The sequence below is a fragment of the Toxotes jaculatrix genome, chromosome 10, assembly GCF_017976425.1.
Source record: "Toxotes jaculatrix isolate fToxJac2 chromosome 10, fToxJac2.pri, whole genome shotgun sequence".
Lineage (NCBI taxonomy): Eukaryota > Metazoa > Chordata > Actinopteri > Toxotidae > Toxotes > Toxotes jaculatrix.
Window position 1 is genome coordinate 23,465,375 of NC_054403.1, and position 20,694 is coordinate 23,486,068.

The 20,694-nt window shown below is 40.3% G+C and overlaps 2 protein-coding genes across 2 annotated transcripts; one reads left to right on the top strand and one right to left on the bottom strand.

Annotated features, from left to right (window-relative positions):
- Window positions 1-4,359: 4,359 nt before the first annotated feature.
- gask1b (golgi associated kinase 1B) lies at window positions 4,360-12,040 on the bottom strand. Its single transcript, XM_041048905.1, has 4 exons — window positions 11,063-12,040; window positions 9,619-9,836; window positions 7,737-7,963; window positions 4,360-5,812 (listed from the first exon to the last, which is right to left on the bottom strand). Exons 1-4 carry the CDS (start codon window positions 11,943-11,945, stop codon window positions 5,605-5,607), a joined length of 1,536 nt encoding a protein of 511 aa, XP_040904839.1. The 5' UTR covers window positions 11,946-12,040; the 3' UTR covers window positions 4,360-5,604.
- A 1,776-nt stretch (window positions 12,041-13,816) lies between these two features.
- Window positions 13,817-20,433, top strand: tmem144b (transmembrane protein 144b). The gene is made up of 12 exons (XM_041048399.1): window positions 13,817-13,964; window positions 14,072-14,239; window positions 14,415-14,537; window positions 15,383-15,482; window positions 15,683-15,763; window positions 15,906-15,984; window positions 16,193-16,272; window positions 16,723-16,841; window positions 17,211-17,330; window positions 18,347-18,444; window positions 19,741-19,794; window positions 20,091-20,433. The coding sequence occupies exons 1-12, from the start codon at window positions 13,874-13,876 to the stop codon at window positions 20,172-20,174; spliced, it is 1,197 nt and encodes a 398-aa protein (XP_040904333.1). The 5' UTR covers window positions 13,817-13,873; the 3' UTR covers window positions 20,175-20,433.
- The last annotated feature ends 261 nt before the right edge of the window (window positions 20,434-20,694 follow it).

Sequence of the window (20,694 nt, forward strand, 5' to 3'; positions counted from 1 at the left end):
TGGCTTTTGTTAGCCTGGTTTACAGTTGTTCAGAGTTGTTTTTTTCCTCTCCTCTGGGTCCTCATTTGTTTTTGGCTGGGATGTTTCCCACCAGAGATGACTGGTGTACGGTTGATCACTGGGAAATGCACCAGTTGAGTCTCGAGGGTTCAAGATAGGACAATACTCAGACTGTACACCCTACAGTACATGGCACATGTAGATTGTTTAGTATGACAACATTTCATATTATAGTGTCCTGTTCTTAACTATAGGTTTTTATTCCACCCAAAAAACAATCTCAGGCCATTTTCATAATCAGTGAAATCACCTGATGTTGCCTTTGGGGAAAAACAAAATCCCTATTCTCTCTTATTTTGTTCTGGATGTGCACTAATCCTTACTCTAAACATTTCTGACTTCGAAAACAACCATTGGGAAAGGTGGTAGTTAAGGGCATTCACTTGACTCTTGTGACTTGTTATTCTGGTTTGAAATTGAGGCTTTGTCTGCCAGTTGCAGATATTTTAGAGAAGTGGACATCACATGCTCATGAAATGCTGCCAAGTAGAGCAGAGCTCCTAACTGCAAGGGAACGCAGTGCAGCAGCAGCATAACTGCAATCACCATGCTGCAAAACATGGAGTCTTTCAAAAAACCTTTACTGTGCACCAGAAAAACTGTTTGTCATGATCAACAAGTGACTCCTCAGGGAGATATCACCACATTTGGAACTATTAAAAACAATTTAATCATCATGTGGTTCATTGGCAGCTGATGTCTTGAATCATATGAGTAATCATCCTCAGCGGTCTCGTTCAGGATCTACTTCGTGCTCCACATGCCACACCTCTCTCATCACAAGGTCTCTAAATATAGAATGTGACATATTCAGCCCACAACTGTTTGATTGCCCCATATATCTCTGCGAGCATATGTTTGAGATGCCAGTCCATGGAGATCCCTCGCCCTGATATTTAGTATGTGTGCTCATCCCTTTAATCTCACATCATAGCCGCTTGCACTCCCACTGTATACATACATGTAATAAAGTTTTTTAGTGCATGTGCAAGTTATGATGAAGGTTCTTCCTCTGACCACAGTTTGGTTTTCCAGTTTGGTTTTCCAAACTAACTTCCAATCCCTAAATAATACATACATGAAGCACAAGAGTGGGGTTTGCTACCCTTAATGCTGAAACATTACTATAGTTTAGTCAAAGTCTACACCAAGCAGTCAGTAGATGTGTAAGAGGAAATAGGTGATGGGAAATTGAAACACTCCAGGCGTGAGTGGTAAGATTTGCAGGATGAGATATTTTCGGTCAGGACAGCTGAGTTAATCCCCCAGACTTTTCTTTTTTTTTTTTCTCCCACAAAGAGAGGATGAGATTAGAAGATCCTGGCAGAGTGCCTAGCCTGGAAAAGATGTTTCTACATGCAGCTAAAGATGTCAAAAAATACTCTCATTCACAGGGTGCTCTTATTCCATAAATCTTCAAGCTCTGAATTATGTGGCTTTTTAGTGAAACAAGCAAGCTTTGACATGACTTTATCTGACACATGTTGACATTCTTTCAATTTCACCTCTAAAGTCCTTATCAGCATAAAGGGAACTTCCTCCAACAGTGGTAGAAGCAACATGGCAGCACATTTTGTTGTGTCTGGTGGCTTTTGTGTTCAAGGAGACAAAAAGGAATCATTCTGGGGTATTTATCTTGTTATCCATGGAATCTACCAGTGACCACACAGGCGCTGGATGTGTTGTTGAAACACTCCTAAAGATTCTTGGCAGTGAAAGAAGACAGAAGCGCAATGTTCCAGATGCTTCCAAGGCTACATGGTCCAAGAGTTATTAAGGCCTGTGTAATGTAAGCTTGAAAGAAATTTTAAAGCTGCTCAGGGACAAATGTTTGAGAAAAGTGTAGCTGCAACACAGAAGTCAGACTGCCCCGAACTTAAACCATACATTTTCCTTTTTTTTAAATAAATAAAAGACTTGTGTTGGCTGAATACACTTCACCAACAAGAAGTCAAGACAAGAAACAAGACAAATCTTAATAGTTGGTCGGTAGGTGGTTGACCCCGTCTCCAGTCTTTATGCTATGCTAAGCTAACTTGCTGCTGACTATAACTATAAATATTCAGTCTACAGATATGGGAGTGGTATCAGGCTTCTCTTTTAACTCTTGGAAAGAAAGCAGAAAGGTATATTTTCTACAATGTCAAGCTATTTCTTTAAGTGCTGTTATGCAAAATATTAATGCTATTACATGTGAAGTTCATTGTGCAGCTACAAATAGAAAAGTTAATTCAGAGCAAATTAATTCAAAAGTAAATTAATGGATGTCAGAATAAATTACTCTTACCAATACTGCTTGCAGGCATGATTTTTTTTTTTTTTTTTTTTTTTTTGGGTTGGGGGGGGGTTTCAGAGTTCAATGTAGGTGAGTAGCAAACTGTGCAGCAGCTGCAAATGGGCAAAATGACATCATGGTAAACTAGAATGATCATCGGGGCTGAGCTGAGGTTATGAGAATAAAGAGCTCCTCTGTTTGGATGCAGTTTGGAGTCTGACCGGAAAACAGCCAGCCGGGCACAGCTGAGATGAACTGTCCCCCCTCAAATTATTCTCATAAACCGCTTCATTTTCCATACCCCCTTGGACACCACATCAAGAACAAAAAACGTTAAATGTTACTCAGAATGAGACGTTGAGGGGAAGAGAGAGAAAAATAAGAAGACCGAAAAACAGAAACAGAGAAAAAAGCTCATTATCTGTGCAAACAAGAGTGAACATGTCAGGTTTGGCAATTAAAAAAAAAAGGAAACGTTCACAGAGAGTAACTGTATCAAATCATCTTATCAAAGGCACCGACTCAAAGTGCTCAAGCCAAAGCCTGCTGCTTCTTTAAGGTATTTGAATTTGAACAATCTGCCTGAGGACATTCAATTTGCAAACGCTGCATTTTCCTTTAAGGCACAGAAACTTATACATATTTTCTCATCATTAAACTTTCATTACAGATTTAACTGATTAATGTGTTTGTTCAGGATCAAATGCAGTTTGTGTTTTACTACATTTGGCTTTAACCTTGAACAATTAATGGAGTCAGCAGGATAAATCCATGTTAATGTATTGTTGTATTGTTCAAGTATAGCTATAATAATGAGACTTGCAAAGATGTTATGTCACCACGTTGGTCCTAGATAGACCAGTAACTTCCTGGAGTCCCAGCTGGTTGCCTGGCGCTGGTGGGAGGACTTTGTTACCCTTGGACAGATCCAAGCTAGCTGTGTCCTCATTTCTAGTCATTAGTCACAGTTAAACCTAGCTTTGTTAAAACCTCACTTTTTTCCATCTGCGTGAAGAACTGTTCTTATGATTGTCGTTGCTACCTTTCTGGCTACCAAAAATCTGTTCAAACCTTGGGATGATCGTAGTAGTGTGAAGTTATTTTGGAATTGAATAGATTACTTTCATGTCTAATTTGTGCTGCACAATTTAGACTTGAAGACAAGACTTTTACATTCTTAACGTGCAACATGACCAAATAATATTTTTCATGGGTGAAAAGCTAATGCTTGGCTGGGTGTGTCTGAACTGACTTACTAAGTGGCTACTTGTAAAGTCTTGTTTGTCAGTTTGGAGTGCAGCACTTGACCTGCAGAATTGTACACACTGGTCTAATTTCACTGAGTGGGATGGAATGTGTGGACATGGCGAAGCTGTCCAGGTCCTTGTCTGTGTGCGTGTCTTTACATAGATTGTTACTTGTGTTAGTCAAAAGTCATCTTTTGTCTGTGTGTGCTATTGTGTGAGAATATGCGAACACACATGCATGTAAAGAAGGTAAGTTCCGCTGCTGAGCACTCTGGGAACTAGAGGGGTTTTTATAACACAAACACACACAGGCAGGGACCCCACTGACACACTAATGCGGGTGCAGAGGGGTTAAAACAACAGCCAAGTGAATACAAGAAATGGATGGATACAAGAAAATAACCCTCAAAGCCCCGTGGACTCCAAGTCTGAGAGCCCAAAGCACACTGTTTACAACAGCAGGAAAAACAGGCACCATGTTTCAGCTCAGATTTCAGAGCCATAGACTATTTCTGACCATGCTTTGAGTAGGTAGACATGCATCCTTGGTAATGCATTTTTATAGATTGTAAATTACTTTGCCAGTTAAAACAAGATAAGCGTAACAACATAAACTTTTTACACAAACACAGTTACGTTGATGTGAATGAAACTGCGAGCCTGCCTGTGACCAACAAATCACACATTTGGTCCCGTTTCAAGCCAAAATTCAATAAAGAGTGAAAACTGTGCTTGTTTTCCCTAAAAATTATTTTATGAGTCAGGCCCAAATGTTTGACACATAAATGCTTTTATTCACCATCTGATGCTCATACATCTTCAATAATTAGAAAAGAAAGTACAAAAATAAATAAATAAAATGAAAGTGGTTATGACAAGAGGAGTTTTTGTAGTTAGACTGAAATAAAGAGTGCGTGTCAAAAACAATAGTACTGTCTGACTTCTCATATGTAAGTCACCGTCCCGAGTTTTTTCCAAACACGTTTCAAAATATACAGTGTTCAAGGTAAATCGTGAAAATTGTATTTGTTATACTGGATCTTTAAAACATAAAATGATACAAGGAAGACTATACTGAAAAAAGTGAAGCTTCCTTGGCATCTTGAGGGTTAAAAAAGAAAAAAATATATTTTTTAAGACTGTACACAAGATACACAAGATTAAATACTGTAACTCAATAAAATTTAAATCTTTTGTCAGCGTTGTGTGACAAAAGTTAAGCCAAGTGGATCTTGGGCTTTGGCTTGTTAACTACACTAAGCGGCTTTATTGACAGCTTCATTCCTGCCACACGCTTGAGGAGTGGGGAAGAAAATAACCTATCATGTAGTGCATTCCCATCATACACAATGCAAATGACACTAGCTGGAAGGCCTCAGGAGAAGTTAAAACCGCAGCATATTCTTTACATAATGACAACAGAGCACTGGCCTCTGGGGAAGAAAGAAATGAAGACTTGAAAGAAAGAAGTAAACCTTCACTGTAAATGTCAAAATTAGTTCAGAAATTCTCAAGGTCTCATGCAAATGATGGGTTTATAAATGTTTCCTTAACCACAAATTACAGTACTTGAATGGTTTGCATTACAGAGTTATCAGCAACACAACTTATTTTGGTTAATGGGTAATTTATAATAAGTCCTTCATTACCAATATGATGTTGTTGTTTTTGTTTTGTTTTGTTCTTCAAATATATAAAGACAAAATATTTAATACTCATTTATCCTGTTTAATTTTACCAATATCTCACTGTAAAATTATCTGGTCCTGAGGATTTGGGCCACTTGTACTTGACAGCATGTGCTCTCACACTTTTGTGACACAAGCTGATTTATAATTAGCATAAATGACATGGCATTAGCTGATGTTTTAATTCAGGCCACCATAGAAAATGTAAATGTGTGAAGCTCCAGTGTTTTGTAAAAGGACATTCTGACACAATACACTAAAGTCACAGGGATCAAACCATTAATTTACTTTGTCTGTGTCTCCGTAATTTGGTACTTGACTGGTGTGAACCTCATTATACATTCATTGCAATTACACTGATCCCATGGGCATTGATGTAGGTGAGGAGGACCTTTGCCCGCCTTTCAATGACATCGATAAGCTTGTCGATGCCCTGCCTGCCGCCCTGGCTCTCCCAGTACGTCTGGTCCAGGAACAGAGACTGGAGGAGTTTCTCCCTCAGCCTCCTGCTCCTCAGCACTGACACCGCCTGCTCTGGAAGCCTAGAAAGACATAGAAGTGTGTGAAAATAAATAGAAGTATTGGTTGAGGATACATGTCTCAGAAGCAGAGGTGCTCTTAGCCGTGAAGCTTAGAGCACTGCTTAGCTTGTAAAGTACAAGTACCTCAAAATTGCACTTAGGCACTGTACTTGAATAAATGTTACTTTCCACCAGTGGCTTTCCAGTTACTTTAGCTAACTTGAAATCAGAAAAACATTTGAAATTGACAGCTGAAATTACACTCACCCAATACCCAACATCGGTTTCCCCTGTTTGTAGAACTCCAGTTTGAGTGAAATGAATTCTGCCACAAATACTGGCGGAAAGTTACTGCTTCTAGTGTTTTTTGACATTTTAACAGCTTTCAAGTGGGTAAAAGCTCCACTCATACAAAAGAAATATCAGCAGAGATTAAAAATGAGATCAGTATATCATGTGAAAATGTGCCGCAGCTGGCTGCAGAACTCAGGATTGGAGTTGGTCCTTAACTTTGTCATTTTTTTCTTCTCTAATCTATGAATGTGGGCGACTGACATCTCATGCGTTTTCAACAAGAGCAAGATAAATCTACGTGGGCTGAGGCATGACTGCTAGCCCGTGTTCTTAGTATGGGCTGTACACAGTTGGAAATGAACAAGACTAAAAGTGTTTCTTGCTGCTTTGACTTAGAGAAGCTGTTTCGTGGCTTGCCTCGCCTTGAAGTGGATCCTATTACTGCCTGCAGAGCAGTTCTGCCTCAGAGAAAAGTCAGTATAAACTAAAATGACAACACAAGAGAGAAAGGAGGATCATGATCATGTGGTCTTTGAAGACAGTTGGAGAAGAGACATGAAGAGACTGCTAAGTATTTACTGATTAAGGTCAGGTTTTTAAGCAGCTCTACATTTCCAATGAACTGCAATACTGTATGTCCGTTTGGAATGTGCCTGGAATAAAATGTCAAACATCAGTTCATTTGCCTATGATGAAAGTCAGAGATAAAACCCTCTCAAGTCAAAGAATCTAACATAATATTAAATAAATAAATAAGTAAATAAATCAGGTGTTAATGACATCCTGAGATCTTGCAGTTCATTGTCATCTGATAGCAGCTAAATTTAGATTTACATTGCCCTTGTACCTGATTGGAATGCGAGAATAGAAGCTATAGTTTTGATGAGGATCACAAGGACCCATGTTTGGAGGGGAGACACATGCATCCTTGCCAAACCGCAGTTTCTCTTCTGTCTCCCCAGTGATATGAGTCACTGATTTATTGATCAAAAGATGGATGAAATGAAAGCAATGTCTCCGCAGTGTGGTTTGGAAATACATATCTGCACAGATCAGTGGGGAATAAACAGGAATAACACATTATCATGGTGTACACTAGCCCTCTCAGATTCATCCAAACTGCATGTTTACTTTGTTGAACCAGATCCAAATATTTCTTACAATATTTGTAGCACAAGGTTAAAGTATGGTTCTAGAGTTCAATCTATGGTTTGAAAGGTTTAAATCAGGACTTGGAATTTTACAAATGACATTTTAGTGTCTACAATAGCTTCTTTGTACTTGTGTTTTCAGATTCTTGTGTGGAAAAATTTAAATCCACAGTTTCTAAACAGGCCTGGCAGAGATTCAGCACAGTCCTGTCAGAGATTCAAATCTGCTTGTTCAGCTTTGCACGCTAGAATTTTTCAACTGTGTTGTAAAGTGAGAAAAAAAATCATAAACTCTGGAAAACAGCTACAGAAAACGTCTCAAGACAGACTGTCCTCCAATCATTTGTGCCCCAACAAAACCATCCTCGCTGTGGGCAGCTGTGTCCTGTGGTGGTCCTGACCTCTCATAAATCATGTTCTTAACCTAAAATCTGTTCATCTGTATGAATGTTTTCATGCCTGCTTTTTTCAGCCTTGTCAGTGTTGTGACCCAAACTTACTCCTTGATTCCCTCCAGCAGCCTGAAGTCCAAGTTGTCCTCATTGCGGTCAAAGAACCCCTTGTTGTTGGTGAAGACCAGGTGTCTGGGGTCATGACCCCTGTGGATGATGTTTGCCAGTTGAATGCGGTCCTGATCCCCGCATTCAGCGTGATGGCCGAGTTCCACACACACATCTTCCTCCCGGGGCCTGAACCCACAGCAGCTCTGATCCAGACGGTTGTGAATCTGAAAAAAAAAAAATTCACCTTTTTTCAGAGAATATTTGTATCTGATGTCGTGAGAATACACTCAAAGCTGCAAATGGTATTTAAGGATTTCCCGATCAGTATTCCTGAAATATATTCTCTTTTTTTAGGCGTTTGATGACCCTGCCAAGTGAAGTTTTGTTTTGTTTTTTCCTGAAGATGCTTATTCTGTAATAGATTGGACTACTGAGTGACATGATTGCACGGGGGACCTTCTTAAGCCTGACAGGCAGCACCTCTTCTCATATAACTCCAGCTTCCTCCGCAATGAATGGCAACTCCAAATCCCAACTGTGGCTCTCAGCCATTAATCATTCTGATTGGTCGAGGTTTTAGATGGTGCCATCAAATAGGGAGAACACCAAGGATGCAGCATCTGAGATGTCAGATGTCAAAGATGTCATATGGGACCTTTGAAGCACGGATTAGGTGCCACTCACAGGGCCCTTTTTTTGAGAAGCCTGGGGATTAGGGAGACTTGGATGGGTGAGCATCCATCAAGACATGAAGTGTGATGTGCAGAAATACCTCCAGGATACCTGTCAATCAAGCCCCTGAGCATACCCCCCTGCCCTAATATCTTCAAACAAAACTTTATAACCCCTCTGCACCCAGCATCCGTTTTTCATGGACTTCAAATATTTATTCGTCTCAGTCAATGAAAATGTTTAAAATTTTGACTTTGCCTGTTTAGTAAAAGGACTCTGACTAACCAATAAACGATAGTGGCTATAAGAGGAACCACAGGTCCCACATTGGCATTTAGCCACGCTTGTTCTCAGTTGAACAGAATAGAACAGAATAAAGTTTATTTTGCCATTTGCACAGATACATTGCAGTACAAGCACACTGGAACTCTTGTGCACTATGCAATGATATTGCACATAGTAGTAGGATATTTCACATCACTTGGCAGCCAATTCAGGACAAGCAATCATTTTTATATGATGTGACTAAATGTGATTTATTGGTTATTCAGTAGCAAATAAATCAATGAAAGAGCTTCGTTATATTCAGCTTACTTCCGTCTTTAACAAGGTGTTTTATGTGCCCTGTGGAATCTGTTTCTTTTAACTGCACAATATGAATTTCTTGATACTTATTTGTTAATTTATTTTTAAGCAACCTGAGATAAAGAACTAACAGGAGATGAACGATCAAAGCTGTGGCACAATGACTTAAACAGCCAATTTATCAGTTCGGTCCAAACTGTTTTTGAATATATATTTTACAAACCCTCACTCTGCAGTCCTTCATGAGCAAGGGATGATTTAAGAATTCTCAGGGGATGTGTCCTTAATGCCAAAATGTGATCTAGAGAGGCCTCCCACACAGGAAACAAGGCATTTATTCAGCCAGAGGACAATACCTCTGAGAATATTTAACCTCTTTTTTTTTAGCAGTAACAGCTGTTGGAGCATATTACTGATGTCAGACAAAAAACAGCAAAAGTCATCTCTGAAGCATTTTTGGAATTCTAAGAAGGCTGGAGAAGCTTTAACCACACAAAAGCAAAAACACAAGTGAACACAGCGAAGTTGCAGATATGTTTCTTCGCATTTGGAGAAATGTGGAATTTATCGAATCTCAGTGTTTGTCATTATCACAGTAAGTTTTTCACACAGTCTTTGTTACCTGTAACAAGAAGTCAAACAGAGCAAGTTTGCTCCACTCGTAGTGATGAATACTGGAGCAGCCAGAGTCGGGCTTCGGGCTGATGTTTTTATGCCAACACCTTTGTTTCAGGGAGTTCTGGTAGTCCCTCCATGTTAACCTCACAGCAGCCCAGCCTGCAGCAAGGCCTTCTGTGTGCAGAGATGCATCCCATGACACCACTGGACAGGGTTGGCCATCTAAAGCGGGAGGACAGATGGATTACATGGTTTGGTTTCAACAGTGGTTCAGTCTCATGGAGTTTTCAGCCTGTTTTTATACAGGAAAAGCTTAATGAGAAACTTCGTCAGAGGCGTCCTCATTGGCATTTATTCAGTGTAACACATACACGCCTGAAGGCTGAACAGCATCTGCCTCTGAGGAGATCAAGACAGCAGAAAGATGGGCAGAGGGCTTTTCCCTGAATATCAAAGAATTGCAAATGGAAATCAGGCTGTTTCTTGCTACAGAAACTGGATATCCTCAGTGATGGTGGGAGCTGTTAACGGAATGATTTGTTCATTTTTTGCTTGTGCAATTTATCAAGCAATACAAATGTTGCAATATTTTCTTTGGCACATTGTGGAATGAGCTGAGGCTCCGAGGAGCAGAGAGAACTGGACTAATATGCCTTTTGCGGTTCAGAGTAGTGTATTTGTAAATATTTTATACTTTCATTTTGCAGTGTTCATTTCAAATCAGTGTTTCATCAAAGCACTAGCAAATCAAACTGATGCTGTCCTATCTGAAGGAAAGTTTTTGTTTATTGATTTATTTGAAGCCTAAAAAACAGAGATAGATGGGGCTTGTAGACTGAATAAAGATAATACAAGGAGGAGAGGAAAGTGGACAGAGGCTCTCTGTTACCTGCTGTTCATATCCCATTAATCTCTGGTTACTTTCATAACAGAACCTTTTACCATTCTCAAAATTTTGGAAGAACTCTAAGTTCAAATTTATACATTTAAATATGTTGCACTGACTTCCCTGTGACTCATTATGCATGTTATTAGGCGATTTTAGGGCATTTAAACATGGCTTTTGTAATTCAATCTGGCCTCAAGACAATTTTTCTGATGTCAGTGACATAAGAAAGAGAGGAATTTCGCCACGGCATTCATTACATTGTTGTGAGGTTAATGATGCAGTTTGCAATTTGGATCCTGAGCACATACAAAGGAGCTCCACCCAGTGTGTGGAAACCGAGCGATCAAGTAAGGAAATGGCATTTATCATCACCTCCCGACTGCTCTCTCTCTAACCCCACCCCCCCTGTTCCTCTATGGCATGCTTTGATAGTCATCGATTACTCTGATCATTCACCGTTTGCAATGAAACACAGTCGGGATATTAATGAATCAACTTAGTTGTAAAAGTACCCGAACTTTAATAATCAGGCGTACTATTCAGATGACTGGTGACCTACCGTGTAAAAATCTGAATTTTCTGCTTACAGCTGGCAATGTCCTGTTCAGCCCCAGCACCCTGTCCAAGTGGAAAGCAAAGACCTCAGTGTTGTCCACGGGACTTTTGATGACTCCACACAGTCCCGCGCACACATCGTCCCGTTTTGTGTGGTTTTGGTTGTTCGGTGAAACCTGTGTCTCGCCCTCATATATCAGAAGTGATGGAGAGTCTCCGCGAGAAACTTCTCTGATGCGCAAAACTTTGGCATCCGCAAGAAAGCGCATGGCTTTCACGTCCTCTGGGCTGAACCATGGCGGTGCCCTTTGGCTGTAAATTCGGATGGAACTAATGTGAGAGTCTACCTCTTTATGAGATTTCTGAACTACATGTAAAGATTTATAATCAACATCCCTGGTTTCTCTCCAGGAAGTCTTGGGTGCAACGTTGCGCTTAATTTGGCCCGTGTCCCGCTCCAAAGTGCCAAGTTTGTTCTGCGTAAAAGCTGAATTGGCTGTTTTATTCCTTCTCGCTTTTCTCCTCAGTTTTGGTCTGATTGTACCCCGAATATTTGATGGTTTCAGGCGCTTAAACCTCAGCGTTATGTACACCACGTTGGACCGGGTCGGGACCACGAAGCTCGCACCGGTCTGCGAGTCCACAGAGTCTGGCAGGGCACCATTAGTCTCCAAATTATACAATCCACGGGTGTGTCGGTACTTGTCTTTATCAGTCCTTCTGTCCCGGTGCTGCTGAGAGTGTCCCACATGAGAAACTGCAAAAACCAAATAGACTACACATACTGTCGCAATTATCAAACTCCTTTTGGAAAGAGGGCACCTCCGAAAGCTGCTTTTAAGTCTTAAAATAGGGAATCGCAGCCAGTGAGAGCGAGACTTCCCCATTAGAACTTATGGTATTACCGTGGTTGAGTGTCTTTTTGCGGCAAACTCAAACCAGGGAGGAGCGCACGACTTCCGAAACTCATGTTGGAAGGGAGAATTTGTGGCCACACAGGGCACAGAGACAACTGCGAGGTGGATGAAGACACTGTGAAACCACCCTCTAACCCCCTGTCTACACTGCACGAGGACATAAAACATGCTCAAGTTATGAAAAGGCGAACAACTAAAGTAGTCTTAAAACATTTTTTAGACAGGCTACTACTTTTAGCTTAATCTCCCATATGAATATAAGATCTTTAGGGATATTATAGTGCTAAACTTTTGATTGATGATTATTAATCTCATTGTGGACTTCATGGGTATTTTGTGATTTGATTAAATTTAAGGTTAGAGGTGAGTGTGATAAGCTAGGCATTTTGTCGGTCCGTTATAAATCCATGCGTTTTAGGCGACATCTGCTGGTCCATTACCCAAAATTCTTGATTACCTGAGTGTAGGCTAATCAAATGGTGGAGATAGAATAGAACAGATTATAACAGATATGTGAAAAGCGAAAGAGCTGTCATCAGGAAACAAATATTTCCTCTTGTGGCAGGGAAATACGGGTTGGGAGCAGCAGGATTTCCTGACCTGAATAAAAACAGGTTTAAATATAGGACTATTGTGTTGGGGCCTATAAAGACTGATGTCCAGTGAAGTGCTGTCATCCTCAACATGCCAGGCCAATGAGCCCTCTTCCTCTACCGCGAGGGAGTTCAGCTCAGTCTGGCTCTCTCTTTTCTGTCTGATCAGCAGGTTATTATGACTGTGTGCTGTGTGGTGCACATGAAAAGCATTAAACGTAATGTCATACTGTTTCCGCTTCCAACGCAAAGAGGAAAGAGGAGGAGAAAAGTAGCGCATGCCTCGTGAGGTCTATTTGACTCAAACGGTGCATTTATAATCACATATTTCACAGTGTGTGGATTATTTTTCTAATCAAAAACAACATACGGTTTAGTTTTTATTTCCTGTCATCACCAGAAAGTGTCCCCGTGTTATTCTGAGCTGCAGTGATGGAATAAGAGTGTGAAGGTTTACAGTCTGTCAGGAATCCTGTCTGGAATGAAGGGAACTGCACAATTAAAATGCAGCTATGATCATTATCATATAGTTGTTGAAAACTCTCCCTCCATTTACTGGCTACTTGTACAAGTGATCCATAAAATGTCTATTGCTTTTTATTATTTGTCACTTTATTGTAAACTCTTTCAGGATAGGAATGCTGACTCCAGTGGCCAGACTGGTCAGTGATAATGTGGTTGAGGTTTTGATCAAATCCTCTGAATGTAACTTGCTCCTGAACAGGTTAGTCCTGCAGCACATAGGTTACCATGGTGATCTGCCCCGGTTAAACGTGACCCAGCTTCGTGACACCGGCAAACCCCAGTGACTTCATCCACACTGAAACTATTTATTTCTGTATAATTTGCACTAATTCAGCAATTTTAATATTTTTCCTGCAGGCTACAAATATGAGAGTAAACCTGTAGCCTGTAAACAGTAGCCTATGATCAAGTGGCCCTTTAAGAACTGAATAATAAAACAATCGATTAGTGAGACATTTATTTCTGTATCTTCATTTGAGTGAGTTTGTGACGACTCTGCTCAAAATATTTAGTTTACAGTTCAGGAGGTTACTATAAGATGATTCCAGCCCACAAAGATGGTGGAAGCCTTTAGATTGTAGTGTTCTCTTGGTTTGTTCTGGAGTATTTGCATCTCCGTTGTCCTGTGTCCTCTGCAGGCGACATGTATCAGATTGAGTGATTAGATAATTGGCAGCACCTGTCTGACTTTCTGTCCTCAGACACTGCGGACACACACGGCCTCAGCGGGTTTTTACACTGTGGCCTGGCTTTATCACAGGGAAAACAAATATTTTTAATATGCTCCAAGCAAAATGTTCGTCTTTATTTATATGTGTTGCTGCATTATTGATGGTGAGCTGTCATGGCACTGAACACGTTGCGGAACAAGGTACGTAAAGTATAATTGCTCTGTGATGAATGTCGGGCCGTATGCGGCTGCTGTGTTGTCTGAAATCGACAATGTTGGATGTTTGTTTTGCTTAAAAATATTTCCAGGCGCCAGAGGTGGTGAACATGCTGCAGCTGGCAAACTGGAAACATTTGATTTCACCTTTAACTCAACTAATATGACTCATTTCGCCTATGGAATTGCTGCAAATGTAGTTGCTGTGTTGTTGTATGGAAGCAACTTTGTTCCTGTCAAAAGGATAGAGACAGGAGATGGTAAGCACACAGCACTTTCTTTTCATGGAGTTGATATTATTATTATTAAATATTTTCATCTAAATAAATAATTAAAACTACTTTTTTTCTAGAGGAAAAATCTGTGTGTGATACTAAAAAGTGATACTAAAACATTGATGGCCTACATAAGAATTGGCCTGTGTTCTGTTCACAGGAATGTTTTTTCAGTGGATAAACTGTGCAGCCATATGGTTTGTGTCTATGGTTGGAGACTTGATGCTTCAGTCGCCCAAGTTCCACCCTTTTGCAATGCTTGGAGGTGTGATCTGGGCTACAGGTATTGTATCCTAAAAGCAAAACTTAAAGCTCAGATCATTCTTTATGTTGCTGGCGTTGTCAAGTGCAGTTGGTCTCATAGGATCTAGTCTTCTTCGAGCGTCCAGCTATGCAGCAGCAGATGGACTTAAAGCATCCAATTTAAAGAGTCCATCTGATGCAGTAAATCTTAAAAGTCCATCTTAAAATGATGATGTTGGTACATTTCTCTCAGAGATGACACCAACTTTTAGGACACTGGCAGTGTGTCCCAGTTTCACACTGTGTACTGCTGCTGTAAAGTGCACCTCAGATGTTGCTGTTGACATGCCACTATTTTGGCCTAAATTACTTGTGCTGTTTTCTTTCTAGCCGAGCGATCATGCCACATTTTATTTACATTTTCCCCAGCTGTGAGCAGATTCTGCATTTCATGGTATCATGAGATAACACAAAGTATGGTACAAACAAGCATCCATGTGTCTACTAAGGCAACAAATTTTAACCATCAGCATCTTCATTAGGCAAACATCCCGCAAAAGAAAAGCAGGCTTGATATACAGGCAATCTTCAGGACAAAACCATGTGCCTATTTCTCTACATTGCATCAGAGCCTATAATACTGTGGACATCTTCAGCACACTGGCTCCTTATCAGAAAACATGCAATACAATGAGATACTTTGCATGACGCATTTGAAATACCCAAAACCCTGTGCATTTCATGTCTCTACAGTCTTGAATATTGATATGGAAATGTTGTAGGTAGTCATAATAAATGTCAGTTTACCCCAAGGGCAAGAATGCACGGGAAGCTCACACTGTAAGATAGACATGTCGCTAAATTCTCCATCCATGTCGTCCACAGGAAATATAGCAGCGGTTCCGATTGTTAAAGCGGTCGGCCTCGGTCTTGGGATTTTAATTTGGGGATCCTCTAGTTTGTTGATGGGCTGGGCCAGTTCAAGGTGAGTCACAGTAATGTATGGTCTTTTACCATACATTATCATACTAGAATGGAAAATAAAGTTCTTTTGGCAATTTTTAAACTAACTCTAGCTTTGAAAAAAGGGCATTCTGTTTAAGAGTCTGTGAATCATTGTCATCAGCACAACATTTTTTTTTTTCTTAATGAAGAAAAAGGAAACAATGGGACTGTCTGTCACAGGTTTGGCTGGTTTGGGATTGCTGCTCAGGATGTTTCCAGGCCCATATTAAATTACTGTGGAGCTGGGTTATGTCTATTGAGGTAAACTGTGAATTTGGAAGTCGTCACCCACCTTATTGTCAGTGAAGTTGTCTAATAGCTGTTACAACAGCAGAAAATGTGGTCATAGCAGGTTGCTTTGTCTTATTTTGGATGACAGATATGAATTTTGTGTTTGTTCCAGTGGGCTGATCTTTCTCTTTGTGAAAACGGACGTGGAGCTGCATCCCAATTCAGAATCGATTCCGCTACTTATCGACAGGGTGAGTACATTGATTGGACGGTACTTTATTTTTCTCACCTCCTCTCAGGCGTTGGAATTTACCATTGTTCTCCCTAGTAAGACATTAAAGATGGTCAGTTCTTCCTCAAAGGAGTTGTGATTGATTTATCCTGTCTTGTGTACCCTGATGGTGTCATTGTTGTGAAATACAACACGAGTCAATATGAGGATGCCGTCTCTTTCTGCAGAGGACAAGTTCAGGCAGTTATGGACCAAGTTCCTCTGAGTTCTGGATAGATGTCATTGGACCAAAGACCAGGCGGTTCATGTGAGCTCAACTCATTAGCAGTCAGTGGGCTGTGTTCACAAATACTGGTGCTTGCAACAACAAAAAAACAAGACAAGAGACAGTTTATAAAACATTTATTTTGATTAAATTATCAATAATTATCCACATATGTTCCGCTAGGGTAGAACAAGGGTAAAGTTAAATATTTTACACAAAACACTAGGCTTTCACCAGAGGCCTTAGTTGTTCAGTCTTCAGCTGGTGACCATTTGTCTCTTAGCAAATGTTCTTATGTTCTTTCTGAGATGAGATACACTCTTAAAGACTTTCCTTAGTTTTGTTAACTGTTTGTTAAAATTAAAAGGTTACGAATAGGTGTGGGGGTATATACATCCCTGTTTATAATGCTGAAACTGAACAATGTGTCAGTGCACATTTAAAATCATCCATAACACCGTTCTTCAGTCTGTACCTCGTCCTTTCCATCAGAGGCTGCCTGCTTGCTGTTGTGTCTGGCCTCTTGTACGGTTCCTCCTTTGCACCTATCCTCTACATTAAAAGCCATTCATCAAGCCATGACAGCATGTTCTATGGAGCCAGTGTCTATGGTATGGATTCAGTGTTTGATAAGTACCTTTAAACTACGCCTATTAATGTTAAACTAGAAGACAAGATTGGAAATAAATGGAAAAAATGATTAAAACACTATCTCTGTGTTGGTCTATAAACTATACTTGACCCTCCAGAGGACTAGAGTTTAATATTGTTTCCTGACTCTAACATCACTGTGAGCGGGGGAACACAAGAACTTGACAATAAAATGTCTTGGTGCTCTTTTGTGTTGATTTGGCTGTAACTTTGATGTTGACTGTATCGACTGACCTCTTAAAAACAAAAGAATGCAACAGATTTTTTTTTTATTGCAAACCCACAGAGGTAATAAGATGTAAAACTGTCCATTCTTGTCTTCTTCACAGACCTCGACTACGTTTATGCGCAGTGCTCTGGTATCTTTCTTGCGAGCACAGTGTACTTTACCATCTACTGCGCTGCTATGAATAACAGGCCCCGGGTTTACTCCAGAGCCATCCTACCAGGTAACACGGTTGCAGACAACAAGTTTTGCGCAAGTCTGTGGTATGACCATGGTATTTTCATCACTGATATAAAATGAATTGTGGACAGATCCAGGCTGCATGTTGCTGCTCTAATTTTAAAAGCCAGGCTTTTAATTAAAAAGTTTTGTGTCTCGAAGACAGCTTGAAGAAAACTTATAACTCATGTTCACATTGAGGCTGTAACCTGTGAGGAGTGGCCACAAGAAGACATCTCTTCATTTTAAGGGTTCAAAAAAGATTCCCAAAAAGGTTGTTTACACAGAGTGGTGTTTACAACAATCTGTGCCCTCACTACCAAAACTGCAAGCTGCTCTATCAGAACTAGCATCTGGTCTATGACACTGTTCTGCTCAGACAGGGAGTCTAAAAACTGACGGGCCAAGCTATGACACCATTTTCCACCAGCTGATTTATTTCTGTGAACCACTGAGCTGTCACGCACTGGGGGCAACCAGTGTGTCTAATAATAACTTCAGTTTGACTCCCACCCAGAAAGGAAGAATCAGCTGTTGTGGAGGAACTACAGCCGCTTCCTTTGCCAAGCTGCATGTGCAAACTCATCCACTCAGGGAATGGTTTGGATGTGATGATTCAGAGAAAACTGCTATGGGGCAAACATGTCCACTCTGGCCTAAAACCTGGCTTGTAGTGTGGCGTATGAGTTTACACTTGGTTTACAGCTTGGTGGATGGGGCCTCTAAAGTTGGCCTTCATCTCGTGGCACAATGCGGTGCTTGATCACCATGCTTTCTCTTTTACTGAATAGCTACTGACTGAAAATTAAAACGAGGGATGTGTTTGTATCTGGGTTCCACACCTCACACCAGCTCCTGTAGCTGTTTGATTGTGAGCATATAAAACTAAATTCATCCCTACATTTTATTCCTGACAATTTGTCTCATTTTGATGATTATTATTATTTTCTGTTTGAATATTCCTACCTGTATTGCAAGCTGAAGCACAAGTACATTCTGTCATTTCTTTTTGCTCTTCAGGTCTATTGTCTGGACTGATGTGGGCATTGGCTACATACTGCTGGTTCCTTGCCAATAACTACCTGAGTGCCGTCATTACCTTTCCCATCGTCACTGCAGTAAGTAAACCATGTCCTGGCAGTGGAGTGGTAATGGAAATGAATACCGTTTACCACCACATGGACTGACACATTGAGTGTGAAGATTCACGCACTGCTCAGTGATGAGAGAGGGAGAGTATAAACACTTGCAGAATCATTTTCCTCAGATCAGGTTTTAGTAATGTTTAGTTTCTGCATCCCTGTGTAGTCTGATGACCTCTGGAGAGACACTCAGATGTCCAGCTGCAAACAGACCTTTATGGTAAATGGATCAGTTTTTCCATACAACGTCTAGTGGTATCTAGCTATGCAGATAGGTTTGTGTTTTCCTGTTGAGATTGTGATGTCTGCCTCTGATTGTGATTTTTGTCCTGGGGTGGTGCTACTTGGAGAAAGCGTACAGTGTGTCTAGATTGCAAAAGGTTCATTTCCCAGAAGAGTCTGACTGTTCAGTAAATGCCATGACAATCTGCACATTATACTTTGACATTTTTTGTGGGCAAGTAGAGTTTTTGGCCTGATGGTGGTGTGAAGAAAATTTCAAGCGTTCACAAAAAAAAAGCATCAGAAATTGAACCATTAGTTTTCACTATAGATTTTCATGGAGAAAAGTATAGGTCAAAGAGAAATTTTGACCTAAACAAAAGGTGACAGGGTCACTAAAGTCATCAATAGTTATTCTCTGGGGCCAACGTTAATGGCACTTCGGGCAGTAGCTGTTGATACTTCTTGCCCCAGTTTTAGAGTTAGATGGATGAGCCAATATTCTTCTTGCACTGGTGAGGAAAAACTAAAGCCATCCTGCAGCTCATTTTCTTTTTCATGACTGGCTCTTAAGTCTGCTAACAGGACTTTACATGTTTGTCTCATTATTGTAATCCTCCACAAAAATCAATGTAACTGCAGTCAGATATGTTGAAGCTGGACCCAATACATGTTTGTTTAAACATGCCCAAGGAAGAAGATTAATATGATTGATTAAGTCAGCATAGCCTGTAGCGTCTGTAGCCCACAGTATGTTATTAGTGATTGCTGCATGCATGTATATGTACAGCATTACAGAAACAGTGGCCTCAGCTTCTCTGTCCCTTTTTTTCACTTTCATTTAAGTCAGAGGTGTCAGAACAAAAAACTAGTCACAATCACATGCTAATTCACATTTGGCTTTTTCAGATGGTAGGTCAATGAGTTTAATTCAAAAACCTCTCCTTGGCAAGACCTTCAAAATTCTACACGGCAGAAACAGATTCAAGGTAGATGATTTGAATCAGTGGTCTGAGCTCAACACACAACTTGTTGATTGTTTCTCTGTAGGGATACGGTCTGGTTGCAGCACTGTGGGGATCCTTGGTGTTCAGAGAGATTAAGGTGAGGATCATAACACTGATCATGTTCACTTATCTGAAACGCCTGACTCATTGGTTGTATATTACTGTAGCTCTGACACATGAAGTGTTCAGCAAGTGTACAGCCATAGTTTACCAAGGACAGCATATCAGTAGACATTTTCCAGACAACAGTCCAGTGTGAAAACTACAACAAACTGTATTCATCATGAATTTGAAATTCAGAAGCACTGATCCTTTCATTAGACTAAAACAGAATACTTTAGAACCTGGACATTTCCAGTGCTTATGTGAAACACCAGTTTTTTTTCCCCTCAGGGTTTAGCCAACTGCTTTATCTTCTTCTTGGCCTCCTGTGTTGTCCTGACTGGCTCCTTGCTGACTGCCATCTCAAAGCTCTAATAATGCAGAAGTCTGTTGAAAACATCTAGTGATCATCATTTTCCTCCAGCTCCCCACCTGATTTAGATAATAATGTCCTTGGTTTTATAAAACTCTTTGAATCCGATCAGATTAAAATCAAAAGCATGATAGCAGAGCTCAGTGTGAGGCTTTCTTTGTTCTGCATAATGTGGTTTTGAGCCAACAGGGTTTATACTCATAGCTAACATTGGGTGGCAGTGTCTCTCACTTTCTGGAGGAGATGAAGTTTGCTGTTGAATTTGTGGTCAAAATGTGAAAATATGTGAAAATATCACTCACAAGCTAATAGTTATTTCTGAGAGACTGTCATACAAAGATACTGCGCAATTCTATTTATACCATACAGGTGTGGTGATATTATGTGACTATGCCAACACTTGAAATTTATTTGTATTTTTGCAAGATTCAGCTATTAAAAATATTTGATTATTTTGTCCCCACTTGTCACTTGTATTTTGATTTTTTGGGCAGGGTGACTAAATAAGTGATAGTGACTTAA

Excerpts from the sequence above, each read along its gene's own strand:
- tmem144b (XM_041048399.1), top strand. The coding sequence starts at position 13,874 with ATGCTCCAAGCAAAATGTTCGTCTTTATTTATATGTGTTGCTGCATTA. Across the intron at positions 14,240-14,414 it reads AAGGATAGAGACAGGAGATG|GAATGTTTTTTCAGTGGATA; the intron begins GTAAGCACACAG and ends TTCTGTTCACAG. Across the intron at positions 17,331-18,346 it reads CTCCAGAGCCATCCTACCAG|GTCTATTGTCTGGACTGATG; the intron begins GTAACACGGTTG and ends TTTGCTCTTCAG.
- gask1b (XM_041048905.1), bottom strand. The coding sequence starts at position 11,945 with ATGGGGAAGTCTCGCTCTCACTGGCTGCGATTCCCTATTTTAAGACTT. Across the intron at positions 9,837-11,062 it reads AAAATTCAGATTTTTACACG|ATGGCCAACCCTGTCCAGTG; the intron begins GTAGGTCACCAG and ends CTCCCGCTTTAG. Across the intron at positions 5,813-7,736 it reads CTGCTGGAGGGAATCAAGGA|GCTTCCAGAGCAGGCGGTGT; the intron begins GTAAGTTTGGGT and ends ATGTCTTTCTAG.